We start from the raw sequence: 16,502 nt of genomic DNA, 5'->3' as shown, positions 1-16,502 counted from the left end.
GTTCTGTTTTTCTGGAGAACATTGACAAATTCAGGCTGGAAGGAATTTTAGCAGTGCATCTTAAACTTTAATATGAATACGAATCACCTCGGATCTTGTTTAAATGCAGATTCTGATTCGAGAGGTCTGGGATGGGGCCTAAGATTCTGCAGTTCTGAGAAGTTCATCGGTGATGCTAATACTATTTGTCTACCAGCCACACTTTGAATAGCAAAGCTTTAGTGATCACAAAACAGAGGTTCTCAATCTTGGTTGCACATTACAATTATTTGGAGTGCTTTTAACAAACACTAGTTCCTGGGTCACCACCACCCCCGCCCAGAGTTTCTGATTTAACTGGTATGTGTTTGGACTCAGGCATCAGTGTCTTTTTTCAAAACATCCCAGGTGATGCTAATGTGCAGCTAGGGTTGAGAATCCTCTAGTCGGGGCTGCTCAAAACAGGTACAGGCATCACCTGGGAATCTTGTTAAAATGCAGATTCTCAGCCTGGTGCCTGAGATTCTGCATTTCTAAAGAGCTTCTAGGTCACATCAAGGTTGCTGGTCCACTGAATACACTCTGAGTAGGAATGGTCTAGTTCAGTGTTCCTCAACTTTGGCACTACTGCATTTTGGGCAAAGATAATTCTTTGTTTTAGGAGACTATCCTGGGCACTGTAAGATGTTTAGCAGCATTCTTGGCCTCTACCTACTAGATGCTAGTAGCACTCCCATACATACTTGTGACAACTAAAAATGTCTTCAGACATTGTCAAGTATCCCCTGGGGGGCAAAACCACCACTGCTACCACCACCGCCCACCGTGTTAGTGTAATCCAACCTTCTCATTTTATTGCAAACTGAAGTCCTGTTACAATGTCTACATCTTCTAGGCGCTCAGAACCTCTAGATAATTGAAAGCTGACAGATTACAAAATGATGACTGCCTCAAACATAGAATGGTAGGTAAATAATGGCCTTGCAAAGATGTTCAAGTCCTCATTCTTGAAACCTGTGAATATGTTACTTTACATGGTAGAAGAGGCTTTGCAGTTATAATTGAGGACCTTGAGATAAAGGATTATTCTGGGTTATCCAGGTTGGCTCAATGTAATCACTAGGGAATAGGAGATGTGATGAGGAAAGCAAGGTCAGACAGAGATTAGAAGATGCTATGCTGTTGGCTTTGAAGATGAAGGAAGAGGCCACAAGCCAAGGAATGTGGGTAGCTTCTTGAAAGCTGGAAAAGGCCAGGGAATGAATTCTCCCCTAGAGCCTCCAGAAGGCACGCACCCTTGCCTACACCTTGATGGTAGCCCAGTGAAACCCATTTCAGATTCTGAACTTCAGAACTGTAAGAGAATAAATTTGTGTTGTTTTAGGCCAATAAGTTTGTGGTAAATTGCTACAGCAGTCATAAACTAATACACAGGGGAACATGATAAGAAGATAAACAGTCCTTTGCTGTGGGAGAAGCAGAAGTAAGTTTGCACTTGGGTAGAATGCAGTGGAAGGGAAAGCTGCTGAGGAAACTGAAGAGACCCTGTTTTGGGGGGGAATCAATAACACTGTTCCAAGTCGAGCATTATGAATGGACAATTCTGTGTGAGCCCAGGCAGGACTACTGGAAACAGATGGACAAGGCACACACCTGGCAGATTTGGGCAGAGTGCAGGTGTGGGGTCATAGAAATCAGATCACTGCTTCTGTGCTGTGGGCCCAGCAGGCATGGATGTGGCTTTGTGGTCCTCAGAATTTGTTGCATATTAGAATCACCTGGAAAGATTTAAAAAATCCTGCTGCTCAGGTTGTATCCTATACTAATTAAGTAAGAATCTCTGGGGACATTAGTAGTTTTTAAAACTGCATGCTATTCAAATATGAAGGCACACTAGAGAACTACTTTAGAAGGGGAAACAGGTGAGGGACAGACCAATAAATGCAATGAACTCTAATCAACTTGTTTCTGGAACAATAGTCCTTTGGTAATTTGAGGTGCTACATTCTTGAGGGGAATGATGCAGGTGAGAAACCTGGTACCACCTGATGTCCCACAGCTGGTAAGTTGGGGAGTAAAGATGTGGTCTCGGGACTTCCCTGGTGACTCAGTGGTTAAGAATCCACCTGCCAATGCAGAGGACCTGGGTTTGAGCCCTGGTCTGGGAAGATCCCACATGCCACGGAGCAACTAAGCCCATGCACCACAACTACTGAGCCTGTGCTCTAGAGCCCGTGAGCCACAACTACTGAGCCTGCATGCCACAGCTACTGAAGCCTGCGTGCCTAGAGCCCATGCTCTGCAACAAGAGAAGCCACAGCAATGAGAAGCCTGTGTACTGCAACGAAGGATAGCCCCTGATCACTGCAACTAGAGAAAGCCTGCGTGCAGCAACAGACTCAATGCAGCCAAAAAAAGAAAAAAAGAAAAAAGAATATAGAGCCCAGAAATAAACCCATACACTTAAAAAAAAATGTGGTCTCAACCAGGTTTTATGTAGGCAGGTCCAACTGCAAGGCAGTGGGGACCTCAGCAGCAGGGCAGGGCGTTGGGGAAGAGAAGAAAGCTGGCACTATAGAGGGCCAGGGCCGAGAGTGAGGGTAGGTATCTAAATCATGGCATCGAGAGAAATTGGGGGAATCCACACACTTACCTACACTGAGAAAAGTGAAAGTCTCCGGGAATGCACAAACCACCATCACCTTCATCTGTATAACTTTTCCTGGTATTTCAGGTCATATCTTAGAGATACTTCTTCCAGGAGTCCTTCCCTAACCTCCAAGTGTGAGTTAGAGTCTCCCTTTTAAAGCACCATTTAATAGTCTGCCACATTTAATCCTTCTAAGCCTATGTTATAGTAGTTAAATGATCCTCCATGTCCTCAAGCTAAATGTGATTTATGTAAAAACAGTGCCATGGCCCATATGTAGAGTCTATTTATTATTATATAGCCTCTGGATAAGGCAAAAACATGGCACTTGTGGCAGAGTAAGAAATTATATCTTGAACCTTGATGTGCAGAGGAAAAAATAAAACAGAAATTATAACCAATGCAGGTTATTAAGCACATTCAGGGTAATGTGCCCTGAGTTCATAGCTTTCTACTCCCTGACAGGACTCCATCTCCCAACACCCATCCCATATTGGCCACTGTTGGTCACCAACAGAAAGTGTGTGTCAGGAGGGTCCAGAGGACACCCAAGAATTTGTACTTATCAAGCATCTCTAGTTGATATCTCTTATCCTTTTGCTGACAGTTGTATCTTTTACCTATTTTTTTGCGGTACGTGGGCCTCTCACTGTTGCGGCCTTTCCCGTTGAGGAGCACAGGCTCCGGACGTGCAGGCTCAGCAGCCATGGCTCACGGGCCCAGCCACTCCGCGGCATGTGGGATCTTCCCGGACCGGGGCACGAACCCGTGTCCCCTGCATCGGCAGGCGGACTCTCAACGACTGCGCCACCAAGGAAGCCCCTGACAGTTGTATCTTTTAAACCTACAACAGTAGAGTGGAATTTGCATACCATCTATATATTTGAGTGTTAGTTCTCACCAATTCTAAAACCTAGTCTTCTGTTGAATTCATAATCACTTTTCACTCAGTATTATAATTGCCTATTTGACTGCTTAGACATTCCACCAAACCAGAATTTTTAAGGTGGCAGAGAGCCTATCTTCTTTACTGCTATATTTCCACCATGAGTAGAGTGCCTATCATGTAGCAAGTGCTTCTTTATGTTTGTTGAATGAGAATAGAGATGAGTTTTTGGCCTGTTGCGTTTGAGGAGCCTTTGAGACCTCCAGGTAAAGATACCCGCTAAGCAGTCAGTTGTGTAAGGCAGAAGCTCGGGAGGCTGTTCTGGGCTGGAGTTCGGAAAAATGGTTGCTGCCATGGACAGGAATAAGGTCACTAAGTCAAAGTGCCTAGAGCAGGGCATTATCGACATTTGGGGCTGGAGAATTCTTTGTTGTAGGGGGCCGTCCTGTGCACTATAGGATGTTTAGCAGCATCCCTAAACTCTACTCACTAGACTCCAGTAACACCTCCCAAGTTGTGACAAACAAAAATGTCCACAGACTTTGTCCGATGTTGCCTGGAGAGCAAAGTTGCTCCCAGTTGAGAACCACTGGTCCAGAGTGACAAGAAGCATTGGAAGGGCAGCATGTCAACGTGTGCACATCGGCAAAGGCCTGGCTCTGTAGAGTCAAGCGAGGGGTTCTTCCTCATTGTCTCAACGACCTCACCTACACTTCCAGCCTCTCCCTCCAACCCAGGCATTCACTTTGGTATTGGAAGTAGCAGTGCAGCCTCGACAGAAGCAGTAGTTATGTCTATGCTGCTTAGTATTTAAAAAAAAAAAAAGGAAGTCATACTCCCAGTTGTGTAAAACGGAGTCTCTTTCCTTAGCCTAATTTCATGGGAGAAGAATGCCTCCTTCCTGAGTGGGAGCCCCTCTCTGGGGTGCTTCATGGCTCCTTTAAACTCCTGTGGCTCTGGATAGGAACTGAGACTTCTGAGAGAAGGTAGGTTGCCTGGGGGTGGAGTGGTCCTGAGGAAGTAGTTGGAGCAGGTGCCAAGTAAAATATTTCTTCTGAGGCTCCACACATCAACCCTTTCCTTTCATGCTCAGAAAATATGTGCTAACCACACAACAATAACCTCAGTCAGGCAATGAGTGATGTTTCTCTAGATGGATTTAATCATTAGAATGTTGTTCATTAAGCTGAAGTCTCAAAATGAATTCACTCTGCTTTCCAAACTATAGGAACGTGAGAAATAAAGCCACAAGGGGAACTCGGAGTGGGTCAGTGCATGTCATCCTATAACAATACTGGGAGGATGCTTAGGAGGCTTCCCTTCAGGGTCTAAGTTGAGAGCAGGAAGGGCTGGTTTTCCTCCCTGTATCCCTTCCTAAGTTTCCCGGAACATTTGCCATGTTTAAAAAAACCCTCATTTAGATATTTGTGGACAAAAAATCAGGCTAATCTAAGAAAACACAGACTTCTCCCTGTTTAGGGTAGTAAGCATCTCATTTTTCACTATACCTCATGATGAAATGTTCATTATAATATGAAAGGGGTCACAATTTGAAAGCAGGAAACGTGGAAGGGGCCAGTGGTTTCTGTCAGAAGAGCAACATAATTAAGGTGGGTAAATGGACACTTGACCTTCTCATCATTCAACATTTGTGGGGTCTCTACCATGTTCCATGCTCTGTGCTAGGCACAGGAGATGTACATGGAAAAGGCACAGTTTGGAACCATAGGGTTGTGAAGTAAATAGCTGACTGCCAGCCAGGGTGATAAGCTTAAAAACAAGTAAGGGGGGGCTTCCCTGGTGGCGCAGTGGTTGAGAGTCCGCCTGCCGATGCAGGGGACACGGGTTCGTGCCCCGGTCCAGGAAGATCCCACATGCCGCGGAGCGGCTGGGCCCGTGAGCCATGGCCACTGAGCCTGCGCGTCCGGAGCCTGTGCTCCGCAACGGGAGAGGCCACAGCAGTGAGAGGCCCGCGTACCGAACAAAAAAAAAAAAAAAAAAAAAAACAAGTAAGGGGGGCTCTGCGTACACATAAGGGGTGCTCCTAATAAGACAGAGTCAGTGAAAGGGTCCCAGAGGAGGTGTCATGTGAGCAGGTGTGATTATCTAGGTGAAGGGTATGGGCAAAGATGTGTCTAGTTGTCACACTGTGGTTCCAAGGCCAGACTGAACTTTCCTCCAAAGCCATAGGAAGTGCTCTGAGGGAACACACGTATAGACTGGGGCAGTATGACCCATTTCTATTAAAAAATGAAAGTGTCCTCCTATAAAATGAGGGTGAGGAATTCATAAATAATTGATGCTAATTAGAGGTAAGCAACGACCTAGCTAGAGTTTCTGTCAGCCATTAGGTATGAGTGGAGAGTGCCTGCTTAAAACTACGGTGTCAGAGTGAACTCCCTCCTCAAGCCGCCTGTCAGAATCTCTTCTCCAGTTGGCCAAGCCCGTGAGCTCACTGGGCCCTAAGAGATTCCAACTCTGTACTCTGAGCCTCACCCTGTAGCGACCTTCTCTGTGGCACTTATGCTCCCTCACACCCACCGTAGTTGACTTTCCATTCCTTCCATCACTTACCACACAGGACTCAATAGAATTCCATCAAATTTTAGAGCCAGAGGGAGCTTGCAGAGCATATTATCCGACTTTTTCATTTAACAGCTGAGAAAACAAAATTTACGGCTGAGAGCTTTTGGAGGAAGAAGCCATTACCTGCTATGCAGGCTGAGCAACAGAGAAAGCCTGAGAGACGGCAAAGCAGAGAGATGCTCAGAAAGGAGCAGAGATGAGAGGCTGTGAAAGAGAATTCCCAGGTTGCCTAGTTCTATCTGTTCTTGAGGTCCAGCTGCACTCCTGCCTTCAGGCTTCATGAGACTCCCCCAGACCCTTATTACAAATTGCCTTTTCTGCTTATGGTCACTAAGGTCAGTTTCTTTTACTTCACACATATAATGAATCAGAATTCAGTCATGTAAAGTCATCTGTAAGAGAAAGGGTGACTCTCAAGTTGAAACCGTTAAGTATTGGTGTATTAGATTCTTGTGGCTACTGTAAAAAATCACCACAAACTTGGTGGCTTAAAAAAATCAGAAATTTATTTTCTTACAGTTCTAGAGGCCAGGAATCCAAAATCAGTATCACTGGGATAAAATCGAGGTGTCAGCAGGGGCATGCTCACTCCAGGGCTGTGCTCCTTCCAGAAACTCTAAGAGAGAATCTGCTTCTTACCTCTTCCAGCTTCTAGTGGCTGTCACAGTTCCTTGACTTGTGCCCACATCAGTCACTTCAATCTCTGCCTCTGGGGTCATGTTGCCTTCCCATCTTCTGTCTGTACGTCAAATCTCCCTACTCTTAAAAGGAACTGTGATTGCATTTAGGTCCACCTAGATAATCCAGATATTTAATGTAATCACATCTGCAAAGACATCTTTTGCCATATAAGGTAATATTCACAGATTCGAGGGATTAGGATGTGGATATCTTTTCGGGAACCGTTATATAGCCTCCCACATTTGGCATAGTTAAAAAACAAAATGCCAATTTAAAATGGTGTTAGCTGGCAATGGAATGACAAAGTATTTTCAGCATGGGGTGGAATAAAAGGCCCCCAGATACAAAGAACACAGGATGTGACCCCCCCACCAAAGGTTGCATATCCCCCTGGAGGAGATGGGATGGATGCATCATGTTATTGTGGTCCAGACACCAGCCACTATGCTCACTGAGCTAGCATCCCTTGTTCTGATTTCAAAGAACTTTCCAATAATTTGGCTGCTTATGTAGATTAAGCAGTGACAGGATATGCTGATCTGTATGCCAAAGTATCTAGTTTGTTGGATCATTATATTTCTCATTATAAATGTAAAAATCAGAGTTCTGGTTTTTTCACTCATTAGTTTTCACGAGTTTGGGTAACACATATCATCAGGCTCTGAGATGAGGGCTGTCCATTTCACAAGTTCAGAAATACAATTTGCCAGCACACTAATGGTTAATCCATTCCTTCAGGATAGTTAAACTGAGTTGTAATCTGTTGGTCCTAATTCCAAATTCCTAAGGAAGGAGTATAATTAGCCAAACTCCACTCAATTTCCTGCCCTGGAACAATCAACTGTGGCTAAGGACTGAGGTCCCTTTGAATGTACTGCTTTTATTTTATATGCATTTGGGAGGGATAGGGCAGTTTCCTCAAAAGTCAGAGAATATGGCAAACAAAGGACATAATCGTACACTGCAGCCCATATTATACCTTAACTCTCAGAAGGCATTCTATTCCCAAATGTTCCCTGTGCTATTGTCTTCTTCATGATTGTGTATTTGTATTTTTGGGATTTATGGGAAAACTACATTTTCTCCTTCCTCCAATGTATTCTTCTCACTTCTACTGAATTAATCTCTATAAAATACCTTAGATTTATAATCTATGATGACTATTACTGATATACTGTCTCTGTGTTTTAGCCTTATCTATGTTACCTCCTGTATTTTATCATAATATTTAAAAATATCAACTCATGCTATAATTAAATACATTAATTTAAAAAATAAACTCTATCATAAATGAAAACTGATATCACTTTCCTAAATAGAAAGTAATCATACAAATAAATATAGCAGGATGTTAGAATGTGGTTTCCAACCATGGTTTTTGACTGAGGCTCCAATGTAATATACAGCATATACTGCCATAGTTAGTGTAAGATGGACTCCTCATATGCAAGTTTACATAGGAAATTGTGGAGAACTGGTTCCATGATTTTTGTACCCTTTAGCCAGATCAATGATATTTAAAATGAGTCAAAGTGTGGAGGGAGAGGAGGATTTGTGGAGGATCTTTAAGGGCGGGTCTGGTGCTATAGCAGAGACCCAAGAAAGGGAGTACTGCCTTTTCTTCAGACTTAGAGTGACAAGTTTCCTTGGGACCATGCAGAGAGCTATGGAATATGTTCCCTGCAGTTAGGGGAGATGGAGTGATTGCAACCAACTCCTGCCTAAGAAAGGGTAGAAGTGGCTGTGTTAGGAGTGGGCTGCATTCCCAGTGTTTTGGGGACAAGGAAGGTGTTACTGTTTCCCATGGACCAGAGGTGGGCCACTTGGGATAAAGAGAAGTTGCATCAGATCATCTAGGGTCCTGGAGGAACTCCAGCAAAAAGAAGCTAGAGGGGAATGCTGTCTTTTTAGGGGCTGTGAAAGGACTAGAAATACTTAAGTGCTCCGCCACGGGGAGAGATAGAAGTCTACGTGAAAGTGCCCAGGCAAGAAGAACTCAGGTGTGACCTACTTGGCCAAGAGAGCCCTCAGCCACCAGCCAGAAAATACTGTCCTAGCGCCTTTACCTCTTTTCTCTCTGACTCCCCTTTTCTAACCTGGGAAGAAGTAAAATAGCAGCTAACAAATGAAGGAGGAAGTGAGTGGAAAGAGCAAAAGCCAACCACACTGCCTTCCTGGAAGGCAGGCAGCTGTCGAATAGAGGCCTTTCCCAGGGGACGGGGAGGAGGTTGAAGAGTTGGCTAATATCTAGGACTTGACATTCAAATCAGCAAATTAAAACTGAGTTAGAACAGAAAAGACTGTAAGACTGTCTTTTACCTAAGAGCGAGCTAGTGGAAAAAAGGACACTGGGCCTGCTGGGATATTATCCAGTGGTAGTTAAAAAAAAAAAAAGCTTTCCCACTGGATCAAGTTTAAAGGAGACCTGAGAAGTAAAACATTAAGTTGAATTTTGATTGTGTCTCAGTCATACTTGCTCAATATACTGCTGACACACACACTGCAAAAACAAAAGTTATATTTAAAAAAATTAAAATAAAAAATGACAAGTAGTAAATATAATTTCATTTTCAAATGCATACAAGAAAAGAGTTTATTTTAAACATGTGAAAAACTCCTTGGTCTAGGTTCAAGATTGGCCAGTTGGTGACTGATGTTACCACTAAGCCTAGATACTTCCTTGGTTAAGAGTGGGTGGTGCCCCTGCTTGGTGGTACGACACAGTTGGGATACCTTGACAGCCCATGCCAATTTGGATGCAATCTCAATGTGGGAATGATAACCTAGCAAGACCACTATGGGAAAGATGATAGGAGCAGTTATTCTTACTACCCCTACTTCCAAAAAGTCATAGTGAAATGTTTAGTACATGAAGGTCTGAAAAATTCATGGCAAAGTGTTAATCTAGGTGGTCTGTGTAAACATGTTTCTACCTTTTGTGCCCAAGTATTTTCTTCCCTAATAACATTAAAATAAATACTTAGGTATAAAGTAAAAAAAAAACCTTCAGTGGTATGCCTCCTGAAATCATCTTGCACACCACACTCTGCCAGAATCCTCAGGTACCATCATATGTAGCTGACTCTGTCTCTCACGGGGCCCAGCCTGGCCCATTTGTACAAAGTCCGTCTTTACTGATTTCCAGTCCTGTCATGTTTTCTGGTTTCTAAATCTCTAGTGATTCAAATCTGCTCTTCCTTCAGAATTCCTCTATTTCTCCTTTCAGTTCTATTGGTTTTTGCAGCACTGTTGCTTGGTGCAAACATATTTAAGATTACTCTATCTTCCTGATGGATTGACTCATTATTATATATAGTGTCCCACTCTGTCTCTAGTAAGTTTCTTTGCTTGATGTCTACTTTGTTACTAATATTCCTTCTTTCCTTTAATTAATGTTTGCATAGTATATTTTTTTCCATACTTTTACTTTCAACCTGCCAATATCATCATAATGGAAGTGAGTCTTTTATAGACAGCATATAAGCTGGGTCATGCTTTTAAATCTGGTCTGCCAATCTCTGTCTTCTAATTGGTGTATTTAGACCATTTGTGTTTAGTAATTATTAATATGTTAGGGGCCTTAATCTTCCATTTAATTTTATTTATTTTAATTTTTTGTTAATGAAAATAAGTTTTTTATGTCAAATAATAAATACACACGAAGATGAAAGCAGTTTTAGTCTTTTTTTCCAGATGTTTTGATCAGCTTACAGTAAAGACAGTACTGAAATCTACAGTCTTGGTACAAAAATTGCTGTTGGGTTGATTGCTCTTTTTTCTGTATTTATAAATTGTGACTTTTTAAACTGACTTCAAAGCACTGATAGCCATGCACGTGCTTAAGCAAAAAAGAAGTTCTATTATGTAGAATCTATACTGTACAGCTGTCAGTAAAATAAAAATGAAAAAAAATAAAGTGAGCTGTCAGTATTCATTAAAAACAAAATCCTTAGAGTTGTGTTGGCTTATGAAAAGGAACAAGGAAGAATTTGGGCTACATGAATGAATTCAACAGAGAAGATTAAAGTGACATACTGGCATCTTGGAGGCAAGCTATAGTTTGCCAGAAGAGTAGATAACAACTTTTATGTGCATCTTTTTAATCGATGCTTTAAAAAAACCTAAATAGTTCCTAACTACTTAAAATGCAAATTCTAATTAACTGCAAAATCTCTTCTATAGGTTCAGAGCCTAATGAACCATGAGAGGGAAAAGGGGAGAAAAATTCAAACTGTTACTATTTTGAAAACATGTTTCTTCTGGACAGAAGAGACAACTGTAACCTCCCATCTTGTAAAAAAAAAAAAAGGAAAACCTTTCAAAACTAACAAGGTTGACTAGGGTCTGGCATTGTGTTCTGTTCCAACCAAGCACTCCCTAACCTGTCCTCTAGGGTGGATGATGCCTCAGTGTACATGGGTCTGATCACTTTCCCCAACGCTTTGATGGTCAGCTGCTCTGCATATTTGCTCTGAGGTACTTGGCTGTTCCCAGTTCCCTGGGTGTAGCCTAGGGATGGTGGCCTGTAGTCACTCAGCAGCTGATAGTACTCTAAGGACATTACCATGAAGGTAAAAGGTGAGTGGACATTTCCAACCTTGTTGAATGAGACCATGGGCCTGTGCAGTCAAGTTTAGTTTGGAAAACATGCCTCCCCTCTCCCCATCAGTGATGGATGGCACTTGGTTGCAGCTAGGGGCAGGCCTGTGAGTGTGGCAGTGGTGAAGCTGGGCCTACTGGCAGGTAGTAGTGGTGGCTTAGTAAGCCCAGCATTTTGTGTGCTGGTTTGTACACTTGTGCACCCACTGAGCTCCTGAACACTTTTTATTATTTCCATTTTATTTTTGTTTTTTCTCTGTTTTTGTTTCTCTGGTTTGTTTGTTTCTTGCCTTCCTGTAGGTTACTTAAACATTTCTTAGAATTCCATTTTGATTTATCTGTGGTGTTTTTGAGTGTATCTCTTTGCATAGCTTTTTAAATAGTTGCTCTACGTATTATATCTACCTAACTTATTGGTCTTTTGGTGTCATCGTTTTACCAGTTTGAGTAATGTTAGAGAAGTGTTACCTCCCTTTGTGTACTTTACCCTCCCCCATTTATAATATAATTGTCTTAAATATCTTACATTTAGAACCAAATCAGACAGTGTTATAATTTTTTTGCTTTGATTGTCAAAGATAATTTTGAAAACTCAAGAGGAGAAGAAAATTCCATTGTATTTACCATAATTTTGCTTATTATGTTCTTTGCTGATATTTCAAGTATCCTTCTTTTATTGTTTCCTTTCTGTTTAAGGAACTCAGTTAGCCATTCTTTTAACATGGGTCTGGTGACAAATTCTCTTAGTTTTCCTTCACTTGAGATGTCTTGACTTCCCCTTCACTCCTAAAGGATATTTTCACTGGATGCAGGATTCTGGGTTGAAGGTTCTTCTCTTTCAGCACCTGAAAAACATTATGCCACTTCCCCTTGGCCTTCATGATTTCTAATGAGAAATCTGCTGTCATACAAGTCATTCTTCTACAATAGATAAGGTGTCATTTTTCTCTGGCTTCTTTCAAGTTTTCCTTGTCTTTAGTTTTCAGAAGGTTAATTATAATGTGTTTTTGGCATGGGTTTCTTAGGTTTATCCTGTTTGGAGTTTGCTCAGCTTCTTGAACCTGGAAATATATGTCTCTTGTCAAATTTGGGAAATTTTCAGTTATTATTTCTCTCAATAATTGTTCAGCCCCATCCTCTTTCTCCTCTTCTGTGACGTTGATGACACAAATGTTAGATCTTTTGTTATGATCCCACAGTCTGAGATTCTGTTCACTTTTTTTCAAAGGAAAGAAATAGTGAAATAAAAGAACCATAAAAATTACCCGGTCTGAACAATAGAGAAAAAAATAGACTTAAAAAAAAAAAAGAACAGAACCTCAGACTGTGGGATCATAACAGTTCTGTGTGAGGCAAAGAGAAAACCCAGGGAATTTGCCACCATGCCATTCCTCGGGTCCAGGAGTCTTGTCCTCTCTCCACCTTTCCGAGGTTTCTTATATTTGTTTTATATTTTATGTCCAGGGTTTTCAGTTGTGCTTAGTGGGAGCAATAGGAAAATTACATTTCCTCCATCTTCTTGGGAGCAGAAGTCACTGGGTCTCTTTGAAGTCTTAATAAACACTTGGTGATTTGACTCAGGCACATCATTTCCCCCCTTCTGACTCCCACCCTTTACACAAATAGAAAAGAGTAAAAGCACCAAGTTAGTAAAATATTTTAGATTAATTAATAATATAAATATAATTAATTAGTCAAGAGGTGAGTTTATTTAAATAAAAAGTTAAGTAAATGAAATAAAGATATAATTTGATACATGTTTATCTACCCATGTAGATATTTTTATAGACGTAGGAACATGAGAGTTAACAGATTCAAAAATATATACGTTTAGACTGATGCTGTGAATTGGAGAATGTTGGGTATCTTCTAGAGGCCCTGAATTTCAGACCCTGGGGATAGAAGATGATGGTTACCCTGGACACAGAACCCTGTGCAAAGTCGAGGGTGATATGTTCCCAGTTCTGCACACAAGCAGTGGATCAGGGCCCTTTGGCTTGTGGCTTCCTAATACACATATTCTCATCTAGCTGCCCCCAGGACAGGTAGAGCAGTATAGTCAACAGACAGACAGACAGACAGATACACATACACACTGTGAGACACTGAATTAGGCTGATAGAAAAGTGACTGAAATGACTTGAATATAGGAAAGAGAGTTTATGAATAATTAATTAGAAGACCTGTTGCTCATCCTCTATGTATCAGATACTCTATAAACATTACTCATTTAATTTTTAAAAGTTGGTATTACTACTCAATTTTAACCAATAAGTAAATAACTGAGGCCAGGAGAGGTTAAATAACTTGCCTAACATCACATCTATTAATTGCAGAACCAAAATTCAAACCCCAGTTTGTCGTATTTGGACATCGTCTGCTTTGCTGCCTATTTCTCATAGAGGAAGGTGGGGTCTGGGGAAAGCAGCATCAGGAGATAAGGTAATAGAACCTCAGTAAACTCCATGAGGTGGTCACAGAGGATTGATAGATGTGGTTGGACTTCACTCCCTTCTATTCTCACAGTTGTGATGTGCATTGTCCCAGAGTCCGCAGACTTCTTTTCCCAAGATGAACTTTCATTTCAAGGGAAAGTGTGTGCTGGGTTCTACTCTCCTCCCAGTACTGAAGGGAGTTGGCCAGGTCTCCTCTTCTGAGTGTACATGACTAAGAGAGATGGGAGGAGGCCCACAGCACAGAGACCCATTGCCAAGAACATCTCAGGGTGGAGAGACCTCTGGAACATTTTTTCCATTCTGCATCAGACAGGGTAAAATTGATTAGCATTTAATTGGTTTCAGCTGTTCTTAACATGTTGCATAGAAAACTTCGATGTATTTTGCTAAATTCAATATTCCTTATGGTTAACAGATTGAAAGCCAAAAACACCCTTGAAGAAACACCAGAAATCAGTGCTTTGGATCACACTGAGTTCTTTGCTATGGTTCACCCATTTGGAATGCTCTGGGAATGCTAAATACTTGGGATTGGGTATAAAAAAAGAAACAAATCTGTGTCTGGTAAGACTCTTGGGTAGATAGCTTCCTAGAAATCAAGATATCTAAATGGCAGTTCCAGCTTTCCGCGTGCAGCCAGGTGATTCTGGTGAACCTCTTCACCCCTCTGGACCGCACTCAGGCTCCTAATCTAGAAAGTGAGGAGACTGAGCGCAATGATCTCAAGAGTTGCTTCTATCTCTCAGATTCTGTCATTTATTTTCATTATTCTGATGCTTTGGTACAATTCTGGAAAAACAATGCTACGATGCTCTCTAATTAAGAAGTGTACAGAACAGCTATGGCAGATTATGTCTTAGAACCCACTGAAGGGAGAGGTGTCACAGGACATAAAGTGGTTAAGGGTAATCAATAGGCATTTTAGTCTCCAGAGGCCAGTGGACAAACGAGGAGCTGGGAAAATCTCTGACACTGTGTGTTCTTGAGGAAGGACACTCCAGTCCTCACCCTTCATGTCTCCATCTATGAAACACAAATAAGGACACCTACCTGTTAATGCTAAAATTTTTGTTAAGAGGTTTGGTCAAAACGTGGGATGTAAATAGTATCAGATGCTGAGGGCCACAGAGGGGGTACAGCTACAGTAACCGCTCTTTCTCAGTCCTCCCTCCATTCTTTCCTGCATTCCCTTAAACTGCTCATTCTCCAACTTTCTCTTTGCCTTTTTTTCTTCTCTGTCATTGCTTCTCTCTTGCTGAAACACCCTCACTGGGTCTTCTTTTTGCGAATGCTCACAGAAGACTGAGGTGGCAGCTAGAACAGTGAAAGGCCCAGAGAAATTCCATCCTGTAACCCAGCTGCTTAGGAGGACCTCAGAGGGAGCCTTCTGAGCCCTGCTTGCCACCCATTTGGCTTCATAGGGTCCCCAAGGGTTGTTGCTCCCTTACCACCAAACCTCAGGTTAACATGCTACTGACTCACTTGCAGGCCTAACCCCAAGGCCTGGAGAACTCCAGAGCCATCTCCAGCAGCCCCAGGGGCTTCACCACTTACCTCCAGGGCTTTAGGGCTGAATGAGGACTTAAGCTTGAGCAGGGAGAGATGCAAGATACCTCCACTGAATGCTTCCCCCTCATTCTCTAAAACTAAGAACTCCTCTCCATGAATGAGTTGATGCTTGAAAGAGCTCAGACTGCTGGACCCACAGTTGGTGCTGCTGCATGCCTGGTCCAGGGCCCTTTAGGGTCATAGGCTTTCACAATGGGGCAAGGCCAAAACTGGCTGTAAAATTCTAGAGCCTTGCCATGAATGTAACATTGAAGAGCTGTTGGTTTCGGCTCAGATGGTTCTCCAGGATTTAATGCCCCCTATAGATGGTGTGGATTTGTGTTAGTAAAACACAGAGCTATGATATTGAAGGCAAAACTAGATATTGCTTGTAACCCTACTTCATGAGGGTTATTGTATCAATGCAGGACCCTCTTTCCCAGGGCTAAACCATGCACTGGGAATCTGAAGTATGGGGGAGAGTTCAGTCTTGGTCACTGACTTACCCACTTGAGGATGCCAGCCTCACTTGATTGGAAAGTGGATGAATAGTAGAAATAGTGTCAGATGGAAATATCTGATATATTTCCTCTGGAAATATCATGTGGCCACCTAGGAGGAGAGTGAAAGTTTGTAGGCAGCAAGGTCTTCCCAGCCCCGTCTGGTATCTCTTTACCACAGTCTGGGTAGGACTGGCCCGTACAGGTTCTTCTCCACAAGTAGTGGAACATTCTATCTCTCTGAACACCCTGGGAGAGCAGAACAAAACCGAGCCTGTTAAGTGAGCCCAAGAGTGCAGCAAGTCCAGAGTGCTACACTCTGTTGTGTGCTAACTACTCCCTCAGAACCTGACTCTCTCATGAGTTTATTTGGAACCCTTTACTGAATCTTTCCCTGGTAACGTGGGAATTACACACTATTTCCGGTATCATTTCTCTTAAGAGTTTACCCATTGTTGGAAATGTGAGGAGTCCATGGAATAGATATGAGAAAAAGAAGTTGAAAGTGCTTTGTAAACTCTAGAGTGCTGGTGTTGTTTATTCTTATTGGTATATAACACCCCTTGCAACCTTCCCCAGTGGTTCCTATTTTCTACGTACTGAGTCAGGGAATGGGG

General features: G+C 42.3%; 1 protein-coding gene across 1 annotated transcript in view; it reads right to left on the bottom strand.

Moving 5' to 3' along the window:
- The window catches only part of LOC307053780 (archaemetzincin-2-like), a gene marked incomplete at both ends in the record, with an annotated part of 65,781 nt that overhangs the window by 21,061 nt on the left and 28,218 nt on the right, over positions 1-16,502 (bottom strand). The window contains 2 exon segments of the mRNA XM_079705260.1: positions 11,165-11,333; positions 16,062-16,134. Coding sequence (XP_079561386.1) covers positions 11,165-11,333; positions 16,062-16,134 — 242 coding nt within the window.

The sequence above is a fragment of the Hyperoodon ampullatus genome, assembly GCF_949752795.1.
Source record: "Hyperoodon ampullatus genome assembly, chromosome: 5".
Classification (NCBI taxonomy): Eukaryota; Metazoa; Chordata; class Mammalia; order Artiodactyla; family Ziphiidae; genus Hyperoodon; species Hyperoodon ampullatus.
This window is presented reverse-complemented; position numbering and strand designations above follow the sequence as displayed.